Source organism: Carcharhinus amblyrhynchos, chromosome 20 (genome assembly GCF_965287045.1).
Source record: "Carcharhinus amblyrhynchos chromosome 20, sCarAmb.v2.hapA, whole genome shotgun sequence".
NCBI lineage: Eukaryota > Metazoa > Chordata > Chondrichthyes > Carcharhiniformes > Carcharhinidae > Carcharhinus > Carcharhinus amblyrhynchos.
In genome coordinates this window covers 40,409,851-40,432,706 of record NC_137343.1, presented here as the reverse complement: position 1 = coordinate 40,432,706, position 22,856 = coordinate 40,409,851, and the positions used below count along the sequence as shown (strand labels likewise).

The 22,856-nt window shown below is 42.8% G+C and overlaps 1 protein-coding gene across 1 annotated transcript in view; it reads left to right on the top strand.

The window, feature by feature from the left end:
• Nucleotides 1–22,856, top strand: part of acads (acyl-CoA dehydrogenase short chain) — a 133,871-nt gene that overhangs the window by 21,620 nt on the left and 89,395 nt on the right. Inside the window, exons 4-5 of the mRNA XM_080208444.1 lie at nt 3,107–3,218; nt 5,673–5,824. Of these exons, the coding sequence (XP_080064570.1) occupies nt 3,107–3,218; nt 5,673–5,824 (264 nt within the window). The remainder of the gene's footprint in view (nt 1–3,106; nt 3,219–5,672; nt 5,825–22,856) is intronic.

The following is a 22,856-nucleotide window of genomic DNA, read 5'->3' as shown; positions in this document are numbered from 1 at the left end:
GACCTTGCTCAGATGGACTACAGAAAGATACAGATGGCAAGACACACCGAGATACTTAATGCATTGGCAGGCCTGCCAGACAGCCTCACTCACTGGTAAGGAGTACAAAGGAGACAAGCTCCTTTGTGGTGGTGGGCCTCATTCAAAACTTGGAGCCCATCAATGCTGGGAAACCTTATGACAGCACAGCCATATCGGCCCATGATGGAACATCTGCTGGCCTTTGTCTCAATGCAACAAAGGAAAAGGCAGTGGAAACCCGAGCAACAGTAATAACTTGAGGTCGTGCATTCTGTGGCTGTTGGCATGCAGGATCATACCTGGTAAGTAGGCAAAGGATGCTGCCATCAAGGTTACGGATTTGAATGCTGAAGAAAGTATGCAGGCTTTCACAGCAGCTCAGAAATTTGTGCACCAGCAGAGTAGCTCTGGGCTGTGTGAGCCTGCTATCTCCTCAGGATGGCAGCATTTATGATCCCTACTGTGCCTGCTGTTGCCTGTGAACCAGCTAATACAGGCTGTTGGTGTGGTCTGAAGCCAGGCCTTAAAGGCCTAGACATGTTCAAGGATGCCTGATGAGACCATCAGCACTCTTCCCACTAAATCAGCCACATTTCACTAGCCATTGGACCCTGTCATGTGTAGGAGCACTAGGGCAGGCAAATGTCTCACAAAACAGGCTCTAAGGAGATGCACAGAAGTGATTTCTGTGTTTGTCATTATTGATGTATTGCAGGGTAACATTGGTGAGTGAAAGCTTTTTATTCTTGGCCCTTGTTGATTGTTGTTGACCAAGAGAATGCAGAATGATCGGTCCAACATTAAAAGGGAAACCCCCTTTCACTGAAACAAAGCCGTACAGTATGGTCTCTTTTTTTTGCTGCATCCAGTTGCATCTGGGGAATGTGGTCGTCTCTCTACCACTGCTTCCTCCCAAAGTAGCCTCTGGAATCCAGGAGGTAATGCCTAAGTTGTGGAGGATGCTGCACCACCACTACAAACATGAACACCCCTCTGGATATGTACCGTAGAGATCCACCCCACCTCCAAGTGACTTAGACAGCAAAACGATTGCTTTAGGTGACTAACGGTTTGCTGCCCAGTATTCCAGGTGGCTTCAAAATTCTCTGACCTCGTGCAGTGAGAAAGGGGTCATCAGCTATGTGTTGAGGAGGTAGCTTTTGCTGTCAAATAACTATCATCCTGTGTATTCTAGGGGTAAATATGCATGTGCATTGGCACAGGTTAAATGAGTTATAGTTGCTGTTAGGATAATTGGCATTCACCAAGATGAATTTTTTGGTGTGGCTGCACCTAGAGTTACTGCAACAATTGCCTATGTAAGATGTCTTTCCTCCCTTACTATTGATAACAATTTATCTTCAAATTGCTCCAGCTGCAATTTGTAGAATGGTCCTTCAAATAACCCCACAACAGGGCCCATCTTCTTTCACAACACTTGTTTCAGGAGCAAATGAGAAAGATGTTGTCGATACATATGTTGACCAAATGTTGTGTTCTGGTGTTGCATCATGTTGTTTGGCTGACTAACACTTGATGTCCATTCAGATTTTGGGCACACATTGGACACACATGCATGTGTCATTCTAATTCATTTACACCAAGTGGTCAGAAGCATTTCATACACATGGAAACCTGTGATGGTGGCACCACTCAAGTTCATGTGTAAATGGGCAATCGGCCATCAAATCATCAGGGGAGGGAGCAACAGGAGTTGTTGAATGAGAACTTGCGGACTGGTTTTGTTTTACACAACTCATAGAAACATAGCAACTAGAAGCAGTAGTTCAATCAGCCCTTTGAGCCTACTCTGCCATTCATTTTGATCATGGCTGATCAAATTAAATATCCTGACCCCCCCCAGCCCCCCAAATATCCCTTGATCCCTTTACACCATGAGTTATATCTAATTTCTTCTTGAAATCAGTGTTTTGGCCTCAATTACTTTCTGTGGTAGTGAATTCTACACATTTATCATTCACTGGGTGAAGAAATATCTCCTCACCTCGGTTCTGACCTAGTTCTGGACACCCCACCATTGGGAACATTCTTTCTGAATCTACCCTGTCTAGCCCTGTTAGAATTTTATAAGTTTCTATGAGATCCCCTCTCACTCTTCTAAACCCCAGTGAATATGATCCTAACCAACTTAGTCTTTCCTCATATGACAGACCTGCCATCCCAGGAATCAGCCTGGTAAACCTTCACTGTACTTCCTCTATAGCAAGGACATCTTACTCAATAAGGACACCAAAACTGTACACCATGCTCCAAGTGTGGCCTCACCAATGCCCGACAAAATTGCAGTAAACTCATCAGGTATTTTGATAAAAGCATTCCTGCTAAATTGTTACACTTTCACACTAACAATGTTTATAGAAGTGTTGATATTTTTGACGCTATTTGAAAGGATTTTCATTTTGGCTTCCCGTGAGTGTACAGTTGTATACACCAGTAAGTTGCAGAGCCATAGAGACAGAAGGACAAAAGAAGAAGACAAAACCAGTCAATAAGAACCACAGAATTGTTACTAAGCGTAAGGAGATTGCTCGGCCCATTGTGTCTATGCTGGCTCGGGGTAGCAGCAATTTACCTAATGTTACTCCCCCTGCCTTCTCCCCGTGGCCCTGCATATTCTTCTTTCCCTTTCTTCCTGCTTTAAGCCAGGAGAGTTGAAGCCACATTGCAGCAGAATGTGACCGGGGAAGGATTGCATTGGTCTGAGCACTGCTGTGTTTGGAAGAGGGAGAAATGAGTTAAGGCTATGGCTTCTCAATACTTTGTGATCTCTGCTGGAAGTACACATTTGGACATCTCGTGAGACTGTGATGTCCCCTGAATTTGAGTAGTCTAATTAGATACTAAGGTAAAGTATCAAGCACCGTGAAATCGAGGGAATCATATCCAAGGAAGGTGTAGAATTTAATTTTTGTAGTTTCCTCAATTATTATAAAATTAGCAAGTAGTTCACATGTCAGTCACACCCAGATTGATATTTTGTTGCCTTGTATAATGCTGGGCAATTTTCTTTATATTATTAATTATGAATACAAGAAATATGCACTATTTTCTCTTTCTTTTCCAGTCGTTGTATCTAGGTCCAATTTTGAAATTCGGTTCTGAAGAACAAAAGCACACGTGGATAACCCCATTCACAGATGGCAAAAAAGTTGGCTGCTTTGGGCTGAGTGAACCAGGTAGGCCATGATCGAAGCCTGAGCTTTGATGCATAGAGACGGTACATCAGGCTTGTTCAATAGTCAATCCAGCTTGCCATGCCTCTCTCTCTGGCCCATAGCAAGGAACAAAGACAAGATTGAAAGATCCTGTGGAGTTTCTAATCCAATTATAGGCTGTTTTCTCCCTGCATTTTGCTACTGACAAGCTCAATGAGGCTCACCAGAGGCTGGAGAAGCTTGGGGACGAGGTTGGAGGGAGGGAGATAGAATGGGGTAGGGCCGTATTGGGGTCTGTCAGAGTGAGTTTGGGTGTGTAAGAGAGAATGTGAGTGTATGCATGTGTATGAGAGAGTGTACATGAGTATGTGGGGATGAGGATGAGTGAGGATACTGAGACGAGTGAACCAGATATGCTGTTGTGCTCTCACTCTTCCTCTCTTTAGGCAAACACTCTCTGGTAATGCTTTGTCAGTGCTTGCTTATGTAATTGTCATTGTGATCAAACCCCATATGCTTTCTCCAGGCCTTATAGGTGGCAGACAATATAGTTTTCACAGTGAAACCCAACAATTTCCTTGTTCCTTGTTCCATAGGGAGCTCTGCAATTATTTCTTGCACCATTGCAAGAAATAGGCAAGGGTTAGACAGGGTAGATTCAGAAAGAATGTTCCCAATGGTGGGAAGTAATTGCAAACACCTTTTTTTTTTCAAGCAAATGAACCATATGAATTCTGATCACAAGCAGCTGACGTTCATTCCAGCACGCTGGTATCAATGATGGAGAGGGTGCAGTGTCTTAAATCTGTCTCTTTCCTTTATGTGTCCTGTAATTTAAATAACCCACAATGCATGAATACAAATTAATACAGTTTCACATTTCTTTGAATGCCTGTTAAAAGGACACTGCTGCCCATGTGTGATGATTTTGGCGGCGCTATCCTTAATCCTGGCCATGATCTACACAGGCACTCCAAATCATATTACAGAGCAGCATGCTGCAATTGCACATGCTCTGAACATGCATGATGTTAGTGAGAAACAGTTACAACACTGGATTTGAGGAACAGTGCTTTTTACTCTAACGAAGCATAGATTCAATGCAGATTTGATGGAGATCTTTAAAAATATTATGAATTTTAAAAAAGACGTGATCTGAAAGCTAAGCTAAAATCCTGCTCCAAGATAAATGCAGACTTTTGTTTAAAAATGGCAAATTATTAAAGAAGGATTAAGGACCACAGTGCAGAAGAACACTTAAATTCAAAGAGGTAGGAAAAAAGGCTAATGAAAGATTTGATTTGATTTATTGTCACACGTGTTAGCATGCAGTGAAAAGTATTGTTTCTTGCATGTTATACAGACAAAGCATACCGTACATAGAAAAGGAACTGGTAGAGTGCAGAATGTAGTATACAGTTATATCTAGGGTGTAGAGAAAGATTAACTTAATATAAGGAGGGTCCATTCAAATGTCTGACAGCAGCAGGGAAGAAGCTGTTCTTGAATTGGTTGGTATGTGTCCTCAGATTTTGTATCTTTTTCCCGACGGAAGGAGGTGGAAGAGAGTATGTCTGGGGTGCTTGGGGTCCTTGACTATGCTGCCCGCTTTTTTAAGGCAGCGGGAAGTATAGACAGAGTCAATGGATGCGAGGCTGGTTTGCGCGATGGACTGGGTTTCGTTCATGACCTTTTGTAGTTTCTTGCGGTCTTGGACAAAGCAGGAGCCATACCAAGCTGTGATACAACCAGAAAGGATGCTTTGTGGTGCATCTGGAAAAGCTGGTGAGAGTTGAAGCAGATATGCCAAATTTCCTTAGCTCCTTGAGAAAGTAGAGGCATTGGTGGGCTTTCTTAACTATAGCATCAGCATGGAGAGACCAGGATAGGTTGTTGATTATCTGGACGTCTAGAAGCTTGAAGCTCTCAACCCTTTCCACTCATCCTCTATGATGTAGACAGGGACATGTCCTCCACAACGCTTCCTGAAGTCGATGACAATCTCTTTTGTTTTATTGATATTAAGAGAGAGACAATTGTCCCATGCACCAGTTCACCAGATCTTCTATCTCATTCTTGTACTTTGTCTCATCATTGTTTGAGATCCGACCCACTCTAGTGTCATCAGCAAACCTGAAAATCGAGTTGGAGGGGAATTTGGCCACACAGTCATAAGTGTATAAGGAGTATAGTAAGGGGCTGAGGACACAGCCTTGTGGGACACTGGATAATCGTGGAAGAGGTGTTGTTGCCTATCTTTACCGCTGGCGGTCTATGGGTTGGGAAGTCTAGGATCCAGTTGCAGAGGGAAGAGCCGAGACCCAAGTCACAGATGCCAGAATTGCTTCAAGCCTGCACACTTGTTCATGGTTAATTATGCTTACGCACTGTTTTACGTATTTGAAAGTTATTTTGAGTTGATGACTGCCTGTCAAGGTTAACACTCTTTCAGTTACGCATCCCTGTGCTTTTCAGGAAATGGAAGTGATGCTGGTGCAGCTTCCACCACTGCCAGGCTAGACGGTGACCACTGGGTTTTAAACGGCACAAAGGCTTGGATCACAAATGGCTGGGATGCTTCTGCTGCAGTTGTCTTTGCCACTACTGACAAATCACTCAAGCACAAGGTAACTGGAGGTGATGTGCACCAGCAGATTCTACAGCACTAAGGCTGTTTCTTTTTAATTGGTACCTTCTCTGTACATTTTTTCTAATCAAAAAAGCCAATTCAAATTAAGTCCAATCATGGTCCCCATGTGAGGGACAAGCAAGATCCAAGCTGACAAGACATTGATCCAGACCAAGATGGGATGCAAACAAGATCCAAGTGACAGAATGAGGTCTTGCTCCCCCTCCCAGGTTTAATCTGATGCTTCATCTTAGCCAAAAGGCTGAGATAGCTTTGAAAAATTGCATCAGGTAAAGCCTCGATTTAATCCCATTAGTTCCCCTGATCCTTTACTCTATGCTAGCTTAATGAACCACAATCGTAGAGTCAGTATACCCCCATACAATGGGCTAGCCTCATCCCCTACCTGATTGTGGTTTCATCCCTGGTGAGTTTGGGAGTGGCAGTAATTCTAATGGCCATATTTTTGCAGTCAGTTACTACAGTCCGAAAGTAAAGCGGGTGGCACGTTGGTTAGCACTGCTGCCTCACAGCACCAGGGACCTGGATTTGATTCCTGGCCTGTATGGAGTCTGCATGTTCTCCCTGTGTCTGTGTGGGTTTCCTCTGGATGCTTCCTCCCACAGTCCAAAGATGTGCGGGTTAGGTGCATTGGCATGCTAAATTGACCCTTGGTGTCCTGGGATGCGTAGGTTAGAGAGATTAGCGGGGTAAACATTTAGGATTATGGGGATAGGGCCTAGGTAGCATTATTGTCAGTGCAGACTCAATGGGCCGAATGGCTTCCTTCTGCACTGTAGCGATTCTATGAAGTCTAACACTGGATTTTACAAATGTCTCTGAGAGCCTTACGTTTCAATCTCGTCTGTTCTTGAGTTCTGTGCCTGACAGCAAGTCCTTGGTGATTACTCACCAAATCATGGCTAAAGACAATGATTTCTTTTACCACGTGGAGAGTGAGGAGGCAGACATGAGCCTATCTCACCCCAAAAGGGATCAAATCCCAGGCTGCTTACGTTAATCTGATCCAAACACTAGCCATTTTCCAACTGAACTAACCCCAGATATAGAATTAGATTGATGAAAGATGCAGGAATCAATGTACATGATAAATTTGAGAGAGTTTGTTAGGAGGTAATCTCATTGAGGTGTAGTTGACACAAAATGCAAAGATGGTGATTAAACTTAGCCATTGAGAGGAAGTGACTGTTATAAATAAAGCTTCTGTGTCTGAACCTGTGGGTGGACCGGAAACTGGAGGGGATGTGAGAACGTTTTGATAAGTTACTGTAGAAAACTGGTGTGCTTTGGAAAATCTTCAAGTGAAAGTAAGTGCATGTGGCAAACAAGATGTTGGAGTATTACTTTGTGCTGATAAATGATGATTGTGAAAATAAAAACATTACCTAAATCTCAAGTTTCACAATTGAAAAGAAGCGCATTATCAAGAGAAAAATATTTTTAAATAGACAAGAAAATGGTGATAAACTGAGAAGTGAACTTTAGCTAATGAGTGAGAAGCAAAGTACATGAGGAATGCTGGTTTTAAAGTTGTGGCGGGGAATTATATTAACATGTAAGGGAATGGCAGGGCACTGAAACCTCCTCCACAAATAAGAGTTGTCATGATTCTTGAGATTACGTGGAGTCCATCATGTAATCTCAAGTCTAAGTGAGTGAATCAGGAGGAAAACTGAAGCACTGAGCACAGATCTGATGAAAATCCAGTATAAACTGCTCCAATACCACTGAGTAGGAGGGCCGCTGGATTGAGCACAGAAGCCTAAGGGACAGGCCCAGGTGGAGCTCCTGCCTCAAGTACAAATCTGGATGGTAGTAGCAGATATTCAAATGAGGCCAAATGGAGAAGGTTCCGTGTGAACAGCCATTAAACACGGGTCAGTTGGCTTTAAGGGTCAGGATCCGAATGTCCAGATTTGGTCTGCTGCTTGCAGCTCTTTTCCAGTGCAAGATTGTAATGGTATTGCACCCTGCATCTTGGGGTGGCACGTTGGCACAATAGTTAGCACTGCTGCCTCACAGGACCAGGGATCCGGGTTCGATTCCAGCCTTAAGTGACCATCTGTGTGGAGTTTGCGTGTTCTCCCTGTGTCTGTGTGGATTTCCTCTAGGTGCTCCGGTTTCCTCCCACAGTCTAAAGACCTTGCATTACATTGCATTGAGTTGATCTTTCTCTACACCCTAGCTATGACTGTAACACTACATTCTGCACTCTCTCGTTTCCTTCTCTATGAGCGGTATGTTTTGACTGTATAGCACGCAAGAAACACGATTTTTCACTGTATACTAATACATGGGACAACAATAAATCAAATCAAAAAGATGTGCAGGTTTGGTTGATTGGCCATGCTGAATTGCCCCTTAGGTTAGCAGGGCTATGGGGTAAAAGTGAGTAAATAGCTGGTACAGACTTAATGGGCCAAATGGCCTGCTTCTGCACAGTAGGGATCCTAGGAGGGGGTGGCACAGTGGTTAGCACTGCTTCCTCACAGCGCCAGGGACCTGGGTTCAATTCTTGGCTTGGGTCACTGTCTGTGTGGAGTGTGCATATTCTCCTCATGTCTGCGTGGGTTTCCTCCAGTTGGTCTGGTTTCCTCCCACAGTCCAAAGATGTGTGCGTTAGGTGGATTGGTCATGCTAAATTGCCCCTTAGTGTCAGGGGGGCTAACTGTCTGTGTGGAGCTTGTGTATTGTCACCATGTCTGTGTGGTTTCCTCCGAGTGCTCCGGTTTCCTCCGACAGTCCAAAGATGTGTGGTTTAGGTTGATTGTCCATGATAAATTGCCCCTTAGCATCAGGGAGACTAGCTAGGGTAAATGCATGGGGTTGATGGGATTGGGCCTGGGTGAGATTATGGTTGGCGCAGACTCGATGGGCTAAATGGCAACCTGTTGCACTGTAGGATTCTGTGATTCTATAATCTTCTGGGAAATCACTCCTGAAGGAAGGAGTGTTATGAGAAATCTCTTAACAAACAAGGGAATCTAAATGAGTCTTCAAGTGTTGAGAATATTCTGATGACTTTCTGAGAATGTCCAGAAGGATAACTTACGGCAAATCAGTAAGAAGAAGCACAAGTGTTGTGGTAAATCTTCTTTCAAATCGTGACATTAACGGAAAGTATAGTAAAAGGAAGTGACTTTCAGGAGCATGGCAGTTCACCATGTTCAGCAATGAGTCCTTTCACAGTGAACTTCAAATATCTTTGGGAGCTCTTTGTGAAAATGTTATAGACCCTTTGCTGTTTACCTTGAAATACAAAAATATTTTGTCAGTATTATAAGAAAATAAATGTTTTTAAACCAAGCTAAATTCTGAGAAAGTGGAAGAAACAAATTTAGATGCTGTTTTGATCCAGTGACGCATGCGTGGGTTGTATGAGCTGGTAGTGTACGTGCAGCTGTATGTGTGATTGATGCATATGAGGATGTATATGCATGTAAGGTATGTGCAATTGTATGTGTGGCAACTGTATGAGCAGTTTTCTGTATAGATTGTGTATATATGATGTATGTGGATAAAGTGTGAGTGGTGGATGTGCAGTTGTACAAAAGAGGGATGTATATTTTTCTAAAAATGTGATCTTGGAACAAAGACAGCACTAGTGAGATCAACATTTATTGTCCATCTCTGATTGTTTTGGACAAGGTGGTGTTGGGCCTTCTTGAAACATTACAGTTCATGTGGTAAAGACCATAAGACAAAGGAGCAGAATTAGGCCACTTGGCCCATTGAGTCTGCTCCACCATTCAATCGTGGCTGATTTTTTTTCTCATCTCCATTCTCCTGCCTTTTATCTATAACCCCTGATTCCCTTATTAATCAGAAACCTATCTCTGTCTTAGAGACAGTCAATGACCTGGCCTCCACATCCTTCTGTGGCAAAGAATTCCACAGATTCACCACTCTCTGGCTGAAGAAATTGCTCCTCATCTCTGTTGTAAAGGATCATCCCTTTAGCCTGAGATTGTGCCCTCTGGTTCTAGTTTTTCCTATTAGTGGAAACATCCTCTCCACATCCACTCTATCCAGGCCTTGCAATATCCTCGAAGTTTCAATAAGATCCCCCCCCCCTCATCCTTCTAATCTCCAATGAGTATAGACCCAGAATTCTCAACCGTTCCTCATAAGACAAGCTCTTCATTCCAGGGGTCATTCTTGTGAACCTCCTCTAGACCCTTTCCAAGGCCAGCATATCCTTCCTTAGATATGGGGCCCAAAACTGCTCACAGTACTCCAAATGCGGTCTGATCAGAGCCTTATACAGCCTCAGAAGTACATCCCTGCTCTTGTGTTCTAGCCCTCTCGACATGAATGCTAACATTGCATTTGCCTTTCTAACTGCCGACTGAATGTGCACATTAACCTTAAGACAGTCTTGAACAGTGACTCCCACGTCCCTTTGTGTTTCTGATTTCCTAAGCATTTCCCCATTTAGAAAACAGTCTATGCCTCCATTCCTCCTTCCAAAGTGCATAACGTCACACTTTTCCACTTTGTATTCCATCTGTCACTTCTTTCCCACTCTCCTAACCTGTCCAAGTCTTTCTGTAGCTTCCCCGCTTCCAGAATACTACCTGTCCCTCTACACACCTTTGTATCATTTGCAAACTTAGTAATAGTGCCTTCAGTTCCTTCCTCCAAATTGTTAATGTATATTGTGAAAAGTTGTGGTCCCAGCACTGACCCCTGAGGTACACCACTATTCACTAGCTGCCATCCTGAAAAAGACCCCTTTATACTCAGTCTCTGCCTTCTGCCAGTCAGCCAATCCTCTATCCATGCCAAGATTTTATCCTTAATACCATGGACACTTAGTTACTTATCAGTCTCCGATGTGGCATCTTCTCAAAGGCCTTCTGGAAATCTAAATAAATCACATCCACATCTCCTTTATCCAACTTTAACAGATTTGTCAGACAGGACCTCCCCTTGACAAAGCCTTGCTGACTTGGTCCTATTTTATCATATTATTTCCAAGTACTCTGCAATCTCATCTTTCATAATGGACTCTAAAATCTTGGCAATGACTGAAGTCAGGCTAACCAGCCTATAATTTCCCATCTGCTGCTTCCCTCGCTTCTTAAACAGATGTGTTACATTAGCTACTTCCCAGTCCTCTGGTATGTTCCCTGCTTCCAGTGATTCCTGAAAGATCACCATCAATGCTGCCACAGTTTCCTCAGCTATCTCTTTTAGAACCCTGGGGTGAGTTATCCACCTTCAGAACTTTCAGTTGCCCCAGAACCTTCTCCTTGGTGATAGCCACTACACTCACCTGTGCCTCTTGACTCTTCTGGAGCTCTGGCATCCCATTCGTGTCTTCCACTGTGAAGACTGATGCAAAGTCACTATTAAGTTCCTCTGCTGTTGCTTTGTTTCCTATTATTATTATTATTTTTCAGCCTCATTTTCCAGTGGTCCAATGGCTATTTTTCCCTCTCTCTTACCTTTTATATATTGAAAAAAACTTTTCCTATCTTTTATATTATTAGCTAGTTTACACTCATATTTGATCTTCTCCCCACCCCCTTATTGTTTTTTTTAGTTGTGCTCTGCTCGCTTCTAAAGACTTCCCAATCCTCTGGCTTCCCATTAATCCTTGCCACTTTTGCTTTTATGCTGTCTTTGACTTCCCTCGTCAGCCATGGATGTCTCGTCCTCCCCTTGGCATGTTTCCTCCTCCTTGGGATGAAAGGCACTCCCAATATGTTATTAAGGAAGGACTTCCAAAGTTTTGATCCAGCATCTTTGAAGGAATGATATTTGCCTGAATCAGGATGGTGTGTGACTTAGAAATGTTGCTCTTGACCTTCTAGGTGGTGGAGATCACACATTTAGAAGTATTGCCCAAGAACTTTGATAAGTTACTATGATGCATCCCGTAGATGAGTCACAGTGCAGGTGTATGTGTAGCCAGTGTAGTTGTGATGGTATCTATCTGTAGTGTATGAGCATTTGTATCTGCAATTAGTGTAAATGTGTGTGCATGTGCATATTACTACATGTGGGTATTGTTGTTCGACAGTATGCATGGACAGTTTGTTTGAAACTGATCTCACCATAATAATTGGTGTCAATTTTTAAAATTAAAATTGCAAAACCAAATTCAAACATTCAGTCACAAACCAACAAAGTAAAAGGTTAGCTAATACCTTCATTTTGAAAAGCAGAAGGCAGGACTGCTAGCTAAACTAAGTGGTGAACGTTGCGGCTGAATCATTCATCAGCTGATAGTTGGGGTCTGAAGATTAACAACAGTTTTCTGGAAGTATATTACATCCAGAAGACTACCCTTTGCGCTAGTTCCCAATGTTAACATTTATGAAATGGTGTTGGGAGTGGTATGATTTTTAGCACTGCTGCCTCACAGTGCCAGGGACCTGGGTTCAATTCCTGGTTTAGGTCACTGTGTGGAGTTTGCATGTTCTCCATGTGTCTGCATGGGTTTCCTCCGGGTGCTCCTGTTTCCTCCCAAAGCCTGCAAGATGTGCTGGTTAGGTGCATTGGCCATGCTAAATTCTTCCTCAGTGTACCTGAACAGGCACCGGAGAGTAGCAACTAGGAGATTTTCACAGTAACTTCATTGCAGTGTTAATGTAAGCCTACTTGTGACAAATAGATAAAGTTAACTTTTTAAATATTTCCAAAGTTCTTAACTCAGCTTTAAAGCTGAAGAGTTGAGAGTTAAAGCCTTAACTTAGCTCTATGACTCAATATATCATTGCTCTCATAATAATGCCAGACTTTTCCTGGATACCCCAAACATTTCCTTCTATTTTCTGTAAGTTTTTGTCCCTGTATATTTTGCTTGTGTGAACACATGTGAATGTACAAGGAAAAAGAACAGAGACAATTAAATTCTCTGAAAATTATTTAACGTGTATTGATTTAATGTTAATATTCAGGAAGCTACAAAGGACTGTTTTTCAAAAGCTGGCGAGCATCTGGGAATCTTGCCACATTTTATGCTGAGCAACGATCTTTGTATTTCAGTTTCTTAGAGAATCAGAAGGTTTAGACAGAATTTTATCTCTCCTTCATTTGAAACGTCATGTGGACATAGATTAAGAAAAATGTTGATTATATGTGGAGAAGTAGTAAAGAGAAATGTAAGAAGTCTCACAACACCAGGTTGAAGTCCAGCAGGTTTATTTGGTAACACGATTCGGAGTGCTGCTTCTCCCTCAGATGTATGAAGAGTCGGATTCACATACAGGGCATATCATGAACCCAAATCTTCACTCAGCTGATGAAGGAGCAGCGCTCCAAAAGCTCGCGCTACCAAATAAACCTATTGGACTTAACCTTGTGTTGTGAGACTTCTTACTGTGCCTATCCCAATCCAATGCCGGCATCTCCACATCAATGAGAAATGTGTGCAGAATGACTAACTATCATCTTTTACAACCCACTATTAATTCTCAAGTTTTTGTTTGCTTGTGCTTTACCTGTTTAAATTGCATTGTTGTCCTTTGAACATTTTTCTATTGGTCTGTGTTGCCAAGAAGTAGGATGTTTGTCAAATTGACAGTGCTAGTAATGGAGTTCAGTATCAATGGTAGCTTTGTCGGTCCCTTGTCAGCGAGCTCGGTGAAATTATATTGAAAGTGGAAACAAGAAAAATAGATAGATTAGCAAGATAGGCAGCTAACCAAGCCTGTAGCAAAAAGGTCAAATTGTGCAGGGGGGAATAGTGGGCAAATCAGTTAGGGAACACAGGAATGTTGCGGGAAGAAACTGGCAGTGACTGATGAAGAACAGGGCTTTGAGGCATGATTAATTGTCTTTAATGTTGTTAAAGTGAGAACAAGAATAACGATTTTTCCTGCAGACTTTGTTGTGGTTTAGGTTAGAAACTGAATTGTTTTATGAAGCCCGCCTGTTGATTTCATTCCAGTTATTCCTACCTTCTCACCTATCTCCCTAATCAATGTCAGTAGGTTGTCGCCAATTCCCTGTGATCTAATTTTTGTTAACACAGCCTCTTAGGTGGACTTTATCAATTGTCTTCTGAAGTCAGTGCAATTAAAAAAGATCAAGTCACCATCGTCCGAGATGACCATAGGTTTCTCTCCCCTTTGAGATGGAGAGCTAAGCTGACTGGTTGTGATTTAACCTGAGGATCACCACACCTCAGGTGGAGAAGGGAGGACCTTCAGCAGTAACCTCAGCCAGTATGGGAATTGAGCCTATTCTGTTGGTGTTGCTCTGCATCATAAACCAGCTGTCCAGCCAATTGATCTAAACCAACCCCAGTAACATTGACATTACTTCAGATTCTCAGAAAATTACCCATGTTCATTAGACTTGACTCACCCTTTACAAATCTATGATGGCTCTCTCTGATAAGTTCATATTTAGTCAATCACTTGGTGGCACAGTGGTCATCACTGCTGCCTCACAGTGCCAGGAACCTGGATTAGATTCCCAGCTTGCTCGCTGTCTGTGCAGAGTCTGCAGGTTTTCTCTGTGCTTGCATTAGTTTCCGCTGGATGCTCTGGTTTTCTCTCTCAATCCAAAAGACATGCTGGTTAGGTGCACAGGCCATGCTAAATTCTCCCCCAGTGTACCCGAACAGGTGCCAAAGTGTGGTAACTAGCGGATTTTCACAGTAACTTCATTGCAGTGTTAATTGAATCATAGAATCTCTACAGTGCAGAAGGAGGCCACCTTGGCCCATTGAGCCTGCAGCGACAAAAATCCCATTCAGGCCATATTCCTGTGACACCACTAATCCCACTGATACTAAGGGTCAAATTAGCATGGCCAATTAACCTAACCCTCACATCTTTGGAATGTGGGAGGAAACTGGAGCACCTGGGGGAAACACATGCAGACATGGGAAGAACATGCAATCTCCACACAGACACTCACCCAAGGCCGGAATTGAACCTGGTTCCCTGGAGTTGTGAGGCAGCAGTGCTAACCACTGCGCCACCGTGCCACCCTACTGTAAACCTACCTGTGACATGAATAAATAAATAAACTTAAACATTCAGTCATTCTCTTTCCGGTAACAAATTCTTGGAACATCCCTAACACAGGTTAGGACTAATGGACCTATAATTTCCAAATATATCTCCCTCACCTCTGAGATAATGGAGTGCCATTGGCACTTTTTTTAAACCCAAGAAAATAATTTCTGAACTGTCTGTGTTTTGGAAGATCATGACTAAAAGCATCTACAAATTTCTCACCCATGTCTTTTAGCACTGTGAGATGGCAACCACCTGGATGTTTGTCTCTCTTTAATCTTATTTTCTCTATTCACATTTTTGTATTTGTATTAAATCTAGTATGGCCCTCCTTTGGATTTATTTTTAGTTTTCCTCTTACTTTCCCCTTACTTTATTCTCAACTTCTACTATGAAGACTGAAATAAATTACATATCTGCTAATTTTACATTTTCTGAGTTTCAGTTACAAACCTGCGTCCACCTTGGAGTCCCAAATTACTCTTAACTATCCTGTTTCTCTTAATGTACTGGGGAAACAGTTGGTGATGTCTTTGATCTCCTTCACAAACTTTTCATTGGATTCCCCTTTTCCAGCTCTCGTACTTCCTTTGCATTCCATTGTATTCCCAATCTGTGGAATCTCCATTGTTCTACATTCAGATGTTCTTTAATTTAGTATTATATGCTATCTCTTATGTTAACCAAGGTTACTCAGTTTATTAGGCAGAGCCTTGTCCTTTAGCAATACATTTGGGTTTTCTATTCTGCCAAAGACTTCCTTCGACATCTCCTGTTGTTACCTCTGCCACTGAAGGTGGGTGAACGTAATATTTTTGCCCCTTTTTGTTGGTCTTGTTTGACTGAAAACATCCCAAAATCTAATGGTCGGATTTCGATTAAACCTGGTAGACAGATAGGAAATGACCCAGGAAGAACAGATTAGGTTTTGGCAGTGATCCACATTTGGATTTTTTTTGAAGGATCCCTTATCATTGGGCAATAGGGTAATTGACTTTTTTTATAATGTTGTGTGTTATTCTGTTTGGAATATTGTTGCTTGTCTTAGAAAGTTATGGATTGTCTCAGCTGTGGAGGTGAAATTTGTCACAGTGGCAAAATATGAGTAGAGTTTTCAGAGCAGGTTGTTGGAAGTGGATTGGCCTGAAGTCTCCTCGGTGAGATGGGAGCTCTTGATAAAAAGGTTTATTTTTTCTTGCTTCTAGTTGCAGAGCATTAATCAGACAGGAGAAAGTCTTAACAAAGAGTTACATAATTGTAATTGACTTGGTGTAGCAGAGGTGTGGACACGAGTGCCCTCTTCACTTGTTTATCAGTATTTTCACTTGTTTCTTCTGCTTAGATTTAAATAAGGCAAAGTCTGCCTTATTTAAATCTAAAATCTTAGTTTGTGTCACACCCACCTCTCTCTCAAATCCATATGGAATTTAATCCTGTTTTGGACTCTATTAGCTAGGTATTCCCCTTTCTTTGTTGACTAATTTAGTGGTGACACGGTGGCACAGTGGTTAACACCGCTCCCTCACAGTCCTAAGGACCCAGGTTCAACTCCGGCCTCAGGTGACTGTCAGTGTGGAGTTTGCACATTCTCCCTGTGTCTGCATGGGTTTCCACTGGGTACTCAGATTTCCTCCCACAGTCCAAAGATGTTGAGTTGATTGGCCATGCTAAATTGCCATTTAACATTAGAGGAATTGGCAAGATAAATATGTGGGGTTACTGGGATAGGGCCTGAGTGGGATTGTTGTCGGTGCAGGCTTGATGGGCCGAATGGCGGCCTCCTGCACTGTAGGGGATTCTATGAATTCTAAAGCAGGTTTGTTCCTTGTCGCTGAATAGTAGCAGGCCTATAACAAGAAGACCAGCAGATGGCGGACTTTGACAGCTGTTTCCTTTCCTCAGCCATCCACATAAAAAATTCAGGCTATCTAACAGCAAAGCAGCACCAATCGTGGTTTAATGATCCGATCTGTTTTGTCATATTAAGCTCTTCTAATGCGGTCAGCCAGTTTTTTTTTAAGGTGGAGTGATTGCTTATCTGTGATTACACATTGTGAAATATTTTGTTAACTAATTATTTAATTTCTTATTGTGTGAAGTCTGAAGTGTGATGGGGCCCGGAAAGCAGTAAGCCTCCGTGTGACTTGATTAGTCATAACATGCAGTTTAATTTCAACCTTCTAGAATGATAATCAGGCTGGCACTATAGCTTTAACAGCGAAGATTACCTTTAGATACCACCTATAAAAGGAGCATTCAAATCTTTAAAACATCCACAACGTTTCTGTGAAGAGTTTCTATTTTTTGATACTGCTCCTGTGAAACACCTTGTGTTACTATACTCAGTGCTGTATAGTGCAAGCTGAGAATGTGAAACAGTGACAAATTGAAAACAAATGTCTTAAGTTCTGAGATATATGGGGCTGAATTTCCTCCTTGATGCTGAGTTCAGGACGGGCTGGGGGAGGGAGAGATTCCATCAACTACTTGACATTGCCACTTTGCCCCTTTATCTTGGGGCGTTTAGTGCCCAAGTAAGACAGGTTAGAATATGTAACACTGCTTCTGACTGTTACTGCTGATGGAAGAAACATTGAACCATAGAAACATAAAATATTGGAGCAGGAGCAGGCCATTCAGCCCTTCGAGCCTGCTCTGTCGTTCATTATGATCATGGCTGATAATACAACACAATAGCCTAATCCCACTACCCACCCCGCCCCCCACCATATCCTTTGATCCCCTTCATCCCAAGAGTTATATCCAATTCTTTATTGAAAATTGACCTCAACTTCTTTCTGTGGTAGAGAATTCCACAGACTGACCATTCTCTGGGTGAAGAAATTTCTTCTCAACTTGGTCCTAAAAGGTTTACCCTGTATCCCTAGACCATGACCTCTGGTGGTGGATGCCCCCACCATTAGGAACATCCTTCCTGCGTCCACTCTGCCTAGTCCTGTTAGAATTTTATAGGGAGGGGGATAAAACACTGCAGCTTTGTGTTTTTAACAGGAGCAGAAAGCACAGCAATTACTGAAAGACCAGAAGCCTTGGGCGGGGGGGACAGGATTTTGCATCAGGTTTACAATATGTACTGTCAGCTTCTTGCACCTTCTCAAACCTGAGTTGCTGTTTCTTCAAGGGCATAAGCCACTGTGTGCATAGCTAAGCAAGCGCGCAAATTAAGTAATGTCAGCGTAACGGGCAATTTTAATTTTCCAGGTAATCGGTGGGATAGAATTATAGAATGGTTACAGCACAGAAGGAGGCCACTAGGTCCATCCTGTCCATCTCAACTCTGTGTAAGCACTGCACAGCTAGTCCCATTTCCTACCTTTTCTCAGTAGCTGTGCAACTTTTTTTTAACTCTTCAGTTAATTATCCAATTCCCTTTTAAAAGCCACAAATGAATGTGCCTCCACCACCACCTTAGGCAGTGCATTCCAAATCTTAACCAGCTGCTGCAAACAGGGTTTTCTCCACGTTGCTTTTGGTTCTTTTGGCATTCACCTTAAATCAATGCCCTCTGGTTCTCAATATAATAAATGGTTATTTCCCTTCACAGTATGTTAGTGAGGTAATGAAGGATAATCGCTTCCTTGATTTAATCTTGAGCAGTAATCTGAGATATGCAGATGACACAGTGATTATGGCTGATACAGAGGAAAACCTGCAAAGGCTTTGAGACATAATTGTCACAAACAGTCAAACATATGGATTGTCATTAAACTATTACAACAGAATGCATGATAATATCAAAGAAAAGGATTACATCAAGATGCAAAATAACAATGGAAGCAAAATAAGTACAACAAGTAAAATGATTTTTGTTATCTGGGTAGCCTAATAACATCTGATGGGAGAAGCAATCATAGCATCGCTGCAGTGCAGGAGTAGGCCATTCAGCCCATCAAGCTCGCACTGGCAAATATCCCACCCAGGCCCTATCCCCATACTCCACGTATTTACCCTGCTAGTCATTCTGACACTTATGGGCAGTGCAGCATGGCTAATCAACCAAACCTGAACATCTCTGGAATGTGGGAGAAAACTGGAGCACCTGGAGGAAACCTGTGCAGACTCCGCACAGTGAATTAAACTCAGGTCCCTGGCGCTATGAGGCAGCAGTACTAATGATTGTGCCCAAGACATCAGGAAGTGCGTGACACTTGCAAAATAAACCTTCACAAAAATGTGAGACCGCGTCAGAAATAAGAACATCTCTGTGGAGAATAGAGTGAGATTTCTAAAATTCTATATCTGGCCAATGTATACAGATGGAAAGGTAGGAATATAAGAAAGACAAAAGCAACAGAGACGTTTGACAAGGATTTGTTGAACAATGCACACTGCTTAGGAATTTTTGAGGCATGCGAAGAACTTCTATAGATGATCAGCGAGAGACAACTACAATTCTTTGGGCATGCATTTGTGGGAGAGAAACTGGAACATCTGGTATCGATTAATAAAATTGAGGGCAGCAGAGCAGGAGGGAGATAGAAGAGGAAATACACTGACAACTTCAGAAGCAAGACAGGTGCAAGATTTGAGAGCAACGCCAAGATGTTGGCTGCTATCAGGAGCCTGGAAGTTGGAAAACCATGATCACCAATGTAAAAGAGGGAACCTGAAGAAGATGAATTCCAGTGCAGCATCAGATTTCGATGTGGTTGAACAACAACAAACACAACATTATTCAATGAAACTTGATCAACCAAATCAAAGTGGTTGAAAATTTAACACTAGTTCCAAATCTGAAGGGGGTTAGATTTGTAAAGGTGGAATGGAACTTGAATTGTCTCAATTGGGTGACCTACTACGTAGCGACAGAGCAACACACAAGGAAAGTGAAATGCCTTTAAAACAATCCAGTTGGAAATGGAAACCATGTATGTCTCTTGAGTTAAAAGAAGAACACATGATAAAAATGAAGGTAAATTAGCAATCACTCATGTGCAAGAACAAACCAGACTTGCTCAAAAATATACTTGATGGAAAATAATTCTCAGAACAACAACGATAAGTGACAATCTCAGCTAATGCAAGGGAAAGTTGCTATAAGAGCAGGCAGACATTGGTTGCAGATTTAAAATACCGAAAATGTTCCAAAATCTCAGTGGGCCTGACAACATCTGTGGAGGGTGAATAGAGCCAACGTTTCGAGTCTGGATGACCCTTTGCCAGAGCTCTGACTCAAAACATTGGCACTACTCTCTCTCCTCAGATACCGTCAGATCTGCTGAGATTTTCCAGCATTTTCTGTTTTCTTTCTTTTAACCATGTTAGGAATCAAAGTGCAATTCTGAACGATTTGTAGTAAAATCTGATGGGAAAAGTAATCACAGCTTTGAACGATTCCTCACAAAAGGTTTAGGTTCACTTTTGGGATATTACAGAGGTTTTCAAAGACTTTGGCCGCGCTTCTCCCATCCTGCTGAGCTAATTTTTTAGCACAGTGGGCCGGGAGATTCTCACATCAGCCGATTTGCCGAGTTTGCTCCTTGCTAGCACCTCCCAGGACTGGCTTTCCGGACCCATGCTGGAAATAGGTGGGGAGGCGCAAAGACCGTATAAATGATTATTTGCATATAATATAAATGTGATTAGCAGGCCCAGGCCTGAAGACTGAGTGGTTTTCTCCAGCTGGGTTTAGTATAGCTCCCCACTCTCGTGGAATAGTGGGCTGATCCTGCTAGAGTGAAGAGTGGTCAATTGGGATCCCCCAGAGGGTTGGACAGTGGGGGGGAGGGGGGAATGCATCCTGAGCATTGGCACCCTGGCAGTGCCAGCCTGTAGCCCCTGCACTTCCGAAGGGCCAAAGTGCCCGTGCCCAAGGGAGCAAGGCATAGGGGCTAGGGGTTGGGGCCTGGGGGTTGGCTGAGGCAAGGTGGGGGATGTCCTGCCGCCATACTGAATAGGGATTGTGGAGGAAGGAGGGAGGGCTGCAATCAGGGCGGGCTGGGGGTGGGGTTGCTGTCAGCCTGCTGGGACGGTCAGCACTGTGTGGGTGACAATCAGGAGTGTGGGAATGGAGGAATCAGGGAGAGAGTGTGGTGACGATTGGGATGAGCTGGGAGGAGGGTCAGAAGGGGGGGTGGGGGTCAGGACTGTGGGGAATTGGGGGTGGGGTGGGGGGGGGCCAGGAGGGGGTATTTGGGGCTGGCCTGGGAATGGTGCGGGGATGGAGAACCAGCAATCGGACCGAGTGGGTCAAAGAGCCAGTGTTGTGAGAGTCGCGGGGCTGGCCAGCAGTTGACCAGCCATCAATGCCTGACAGATCGGCACTGACAGATCAGTGCACGCGCAGTAGCTGGCTCAGCATGCTGATTTCAACTTCTCCAGCGGGGATAAGCCTGCACCCTAGTTTTTAACGATATTCACACTGGGGGACTCTGCAATGTGGGATGTGTGAGATTCTTCTCTGAACTCCCACTGAAAAAAGCCAGCATGAATTACTCCAGTTTTCACGCAAATTCAACATTTAGAATTTTTGGGGGGAGAGTTTCATCCTATATTGTGTTAATCTTCAGGACAGAAGACGGTGCTACCTTGCCAGTAATACATGGTAATGTTCATAAAGTTCAAAGTTCCCAAGCAGGTGCCGGTATTCTCCTGGCTAGAGCGAAGCACTGGGCTGCTACCTCTGTTAGCATTTACTCAGTGATGCTCTAAGAAATGGGAGCTATGCTCTGTGGGCCCCTTCCTCACATATTAAATAGCCTGCTTGGGGCCAGACAAATGTTCCCACGCACTGGAGAGAGGCCCATTCTGTGCTGCAAGGATAATAATTCAGAGCCATGAAATTAGACCCATTAGCCTTAATATTTTTTACTTCCAATTTTCTAGGACAGACCATTAACAACACATTGTACAATTACCTCGGTAGAGAAGCAAGCATGACAGAGCCTCAGCTTGGCTTCTAGGGAATAGGATTATCCTCAATAATCTGGTTAATTTTCTTGAGGAAGGTAACTAGAGTGGAGGATGTAAATTGCCCTAATCCAGAAAGCTGCTTTGTGAAGGGTGGTATTGGAGCCAATCTTTACTCAGTCTTACATTTATTTGCAGAGTGAAACATTACAAGCATACCACCTTCTTAGGCAGTCAGTTGGGATAGAGGATTATTTGCTTTCACTCCAGTTCAGTGGGTTCTGAAACGGTTGATCTCAGAAAGGCACTGTACCTTTTAAGACAGCTAAACAACAACACAACATATGAAGCTCTAAGAGATCTCCATCTACTCTCTCTCCATTCTATTGATTGATCTGTTAGCAAGCAGTCAGTCAGTTAGTCAGCCAGCAAAATACCCCTGTAATGTAATAAGTATATAACTGATGGGTCCATTCATTCCTTTGAATAGATGAAGGGACAGCACTGGTACAGGGTCTTAAAATGAATTTCTTTTATTGATTAGAACTTAAGAAATTTGACAAAAGCAAGAAGGAAAAGCAAACTTTGGCTTTTAAGTAAGCCAGTCACTGTTCTGTACTGGACAGGATCTTGAAACTGAACTGAAAACACACATATCCACAATATATCTCAACCCTTATTATTGTGAGTATCCTTCGCAGGCTGTCTCTGTCTGGAAAAAAAGAACAATTCTTGCAGTTGCTGTTGTTTTCCTGAATTGTGTATCCTTCAGGAACACAGTCAATTGTTAGCTAACCCAGCATGCCTTCTGAGTTTTAAAATGTAGTCAAGTTAGCAGTGTTAGTTAACTCCTACAGTCTAGCATTTAAATGTAAAGACATAGGCAGAAATATCTTAAAATGAAGTTTTTGCATTGACTGAAGGGCTAAGCATGCATAAGATCTCTCAATAATGCAGACTGTACATGTAAATCTGAGATGCTACATTAGTATACATTGTTGGTTGTTAATAAACTTTCAGATATATGACCCCCCCAATATAAATCTGACTCTTTGCGGTATATGCTACTTGGGCTAACATATAGAAAACTTCTTAATTTGGTGGTGAAATTCTACAATTAATTTAGTGCAGGTCAAAAGATGCTGCATAGGAAGATCCATT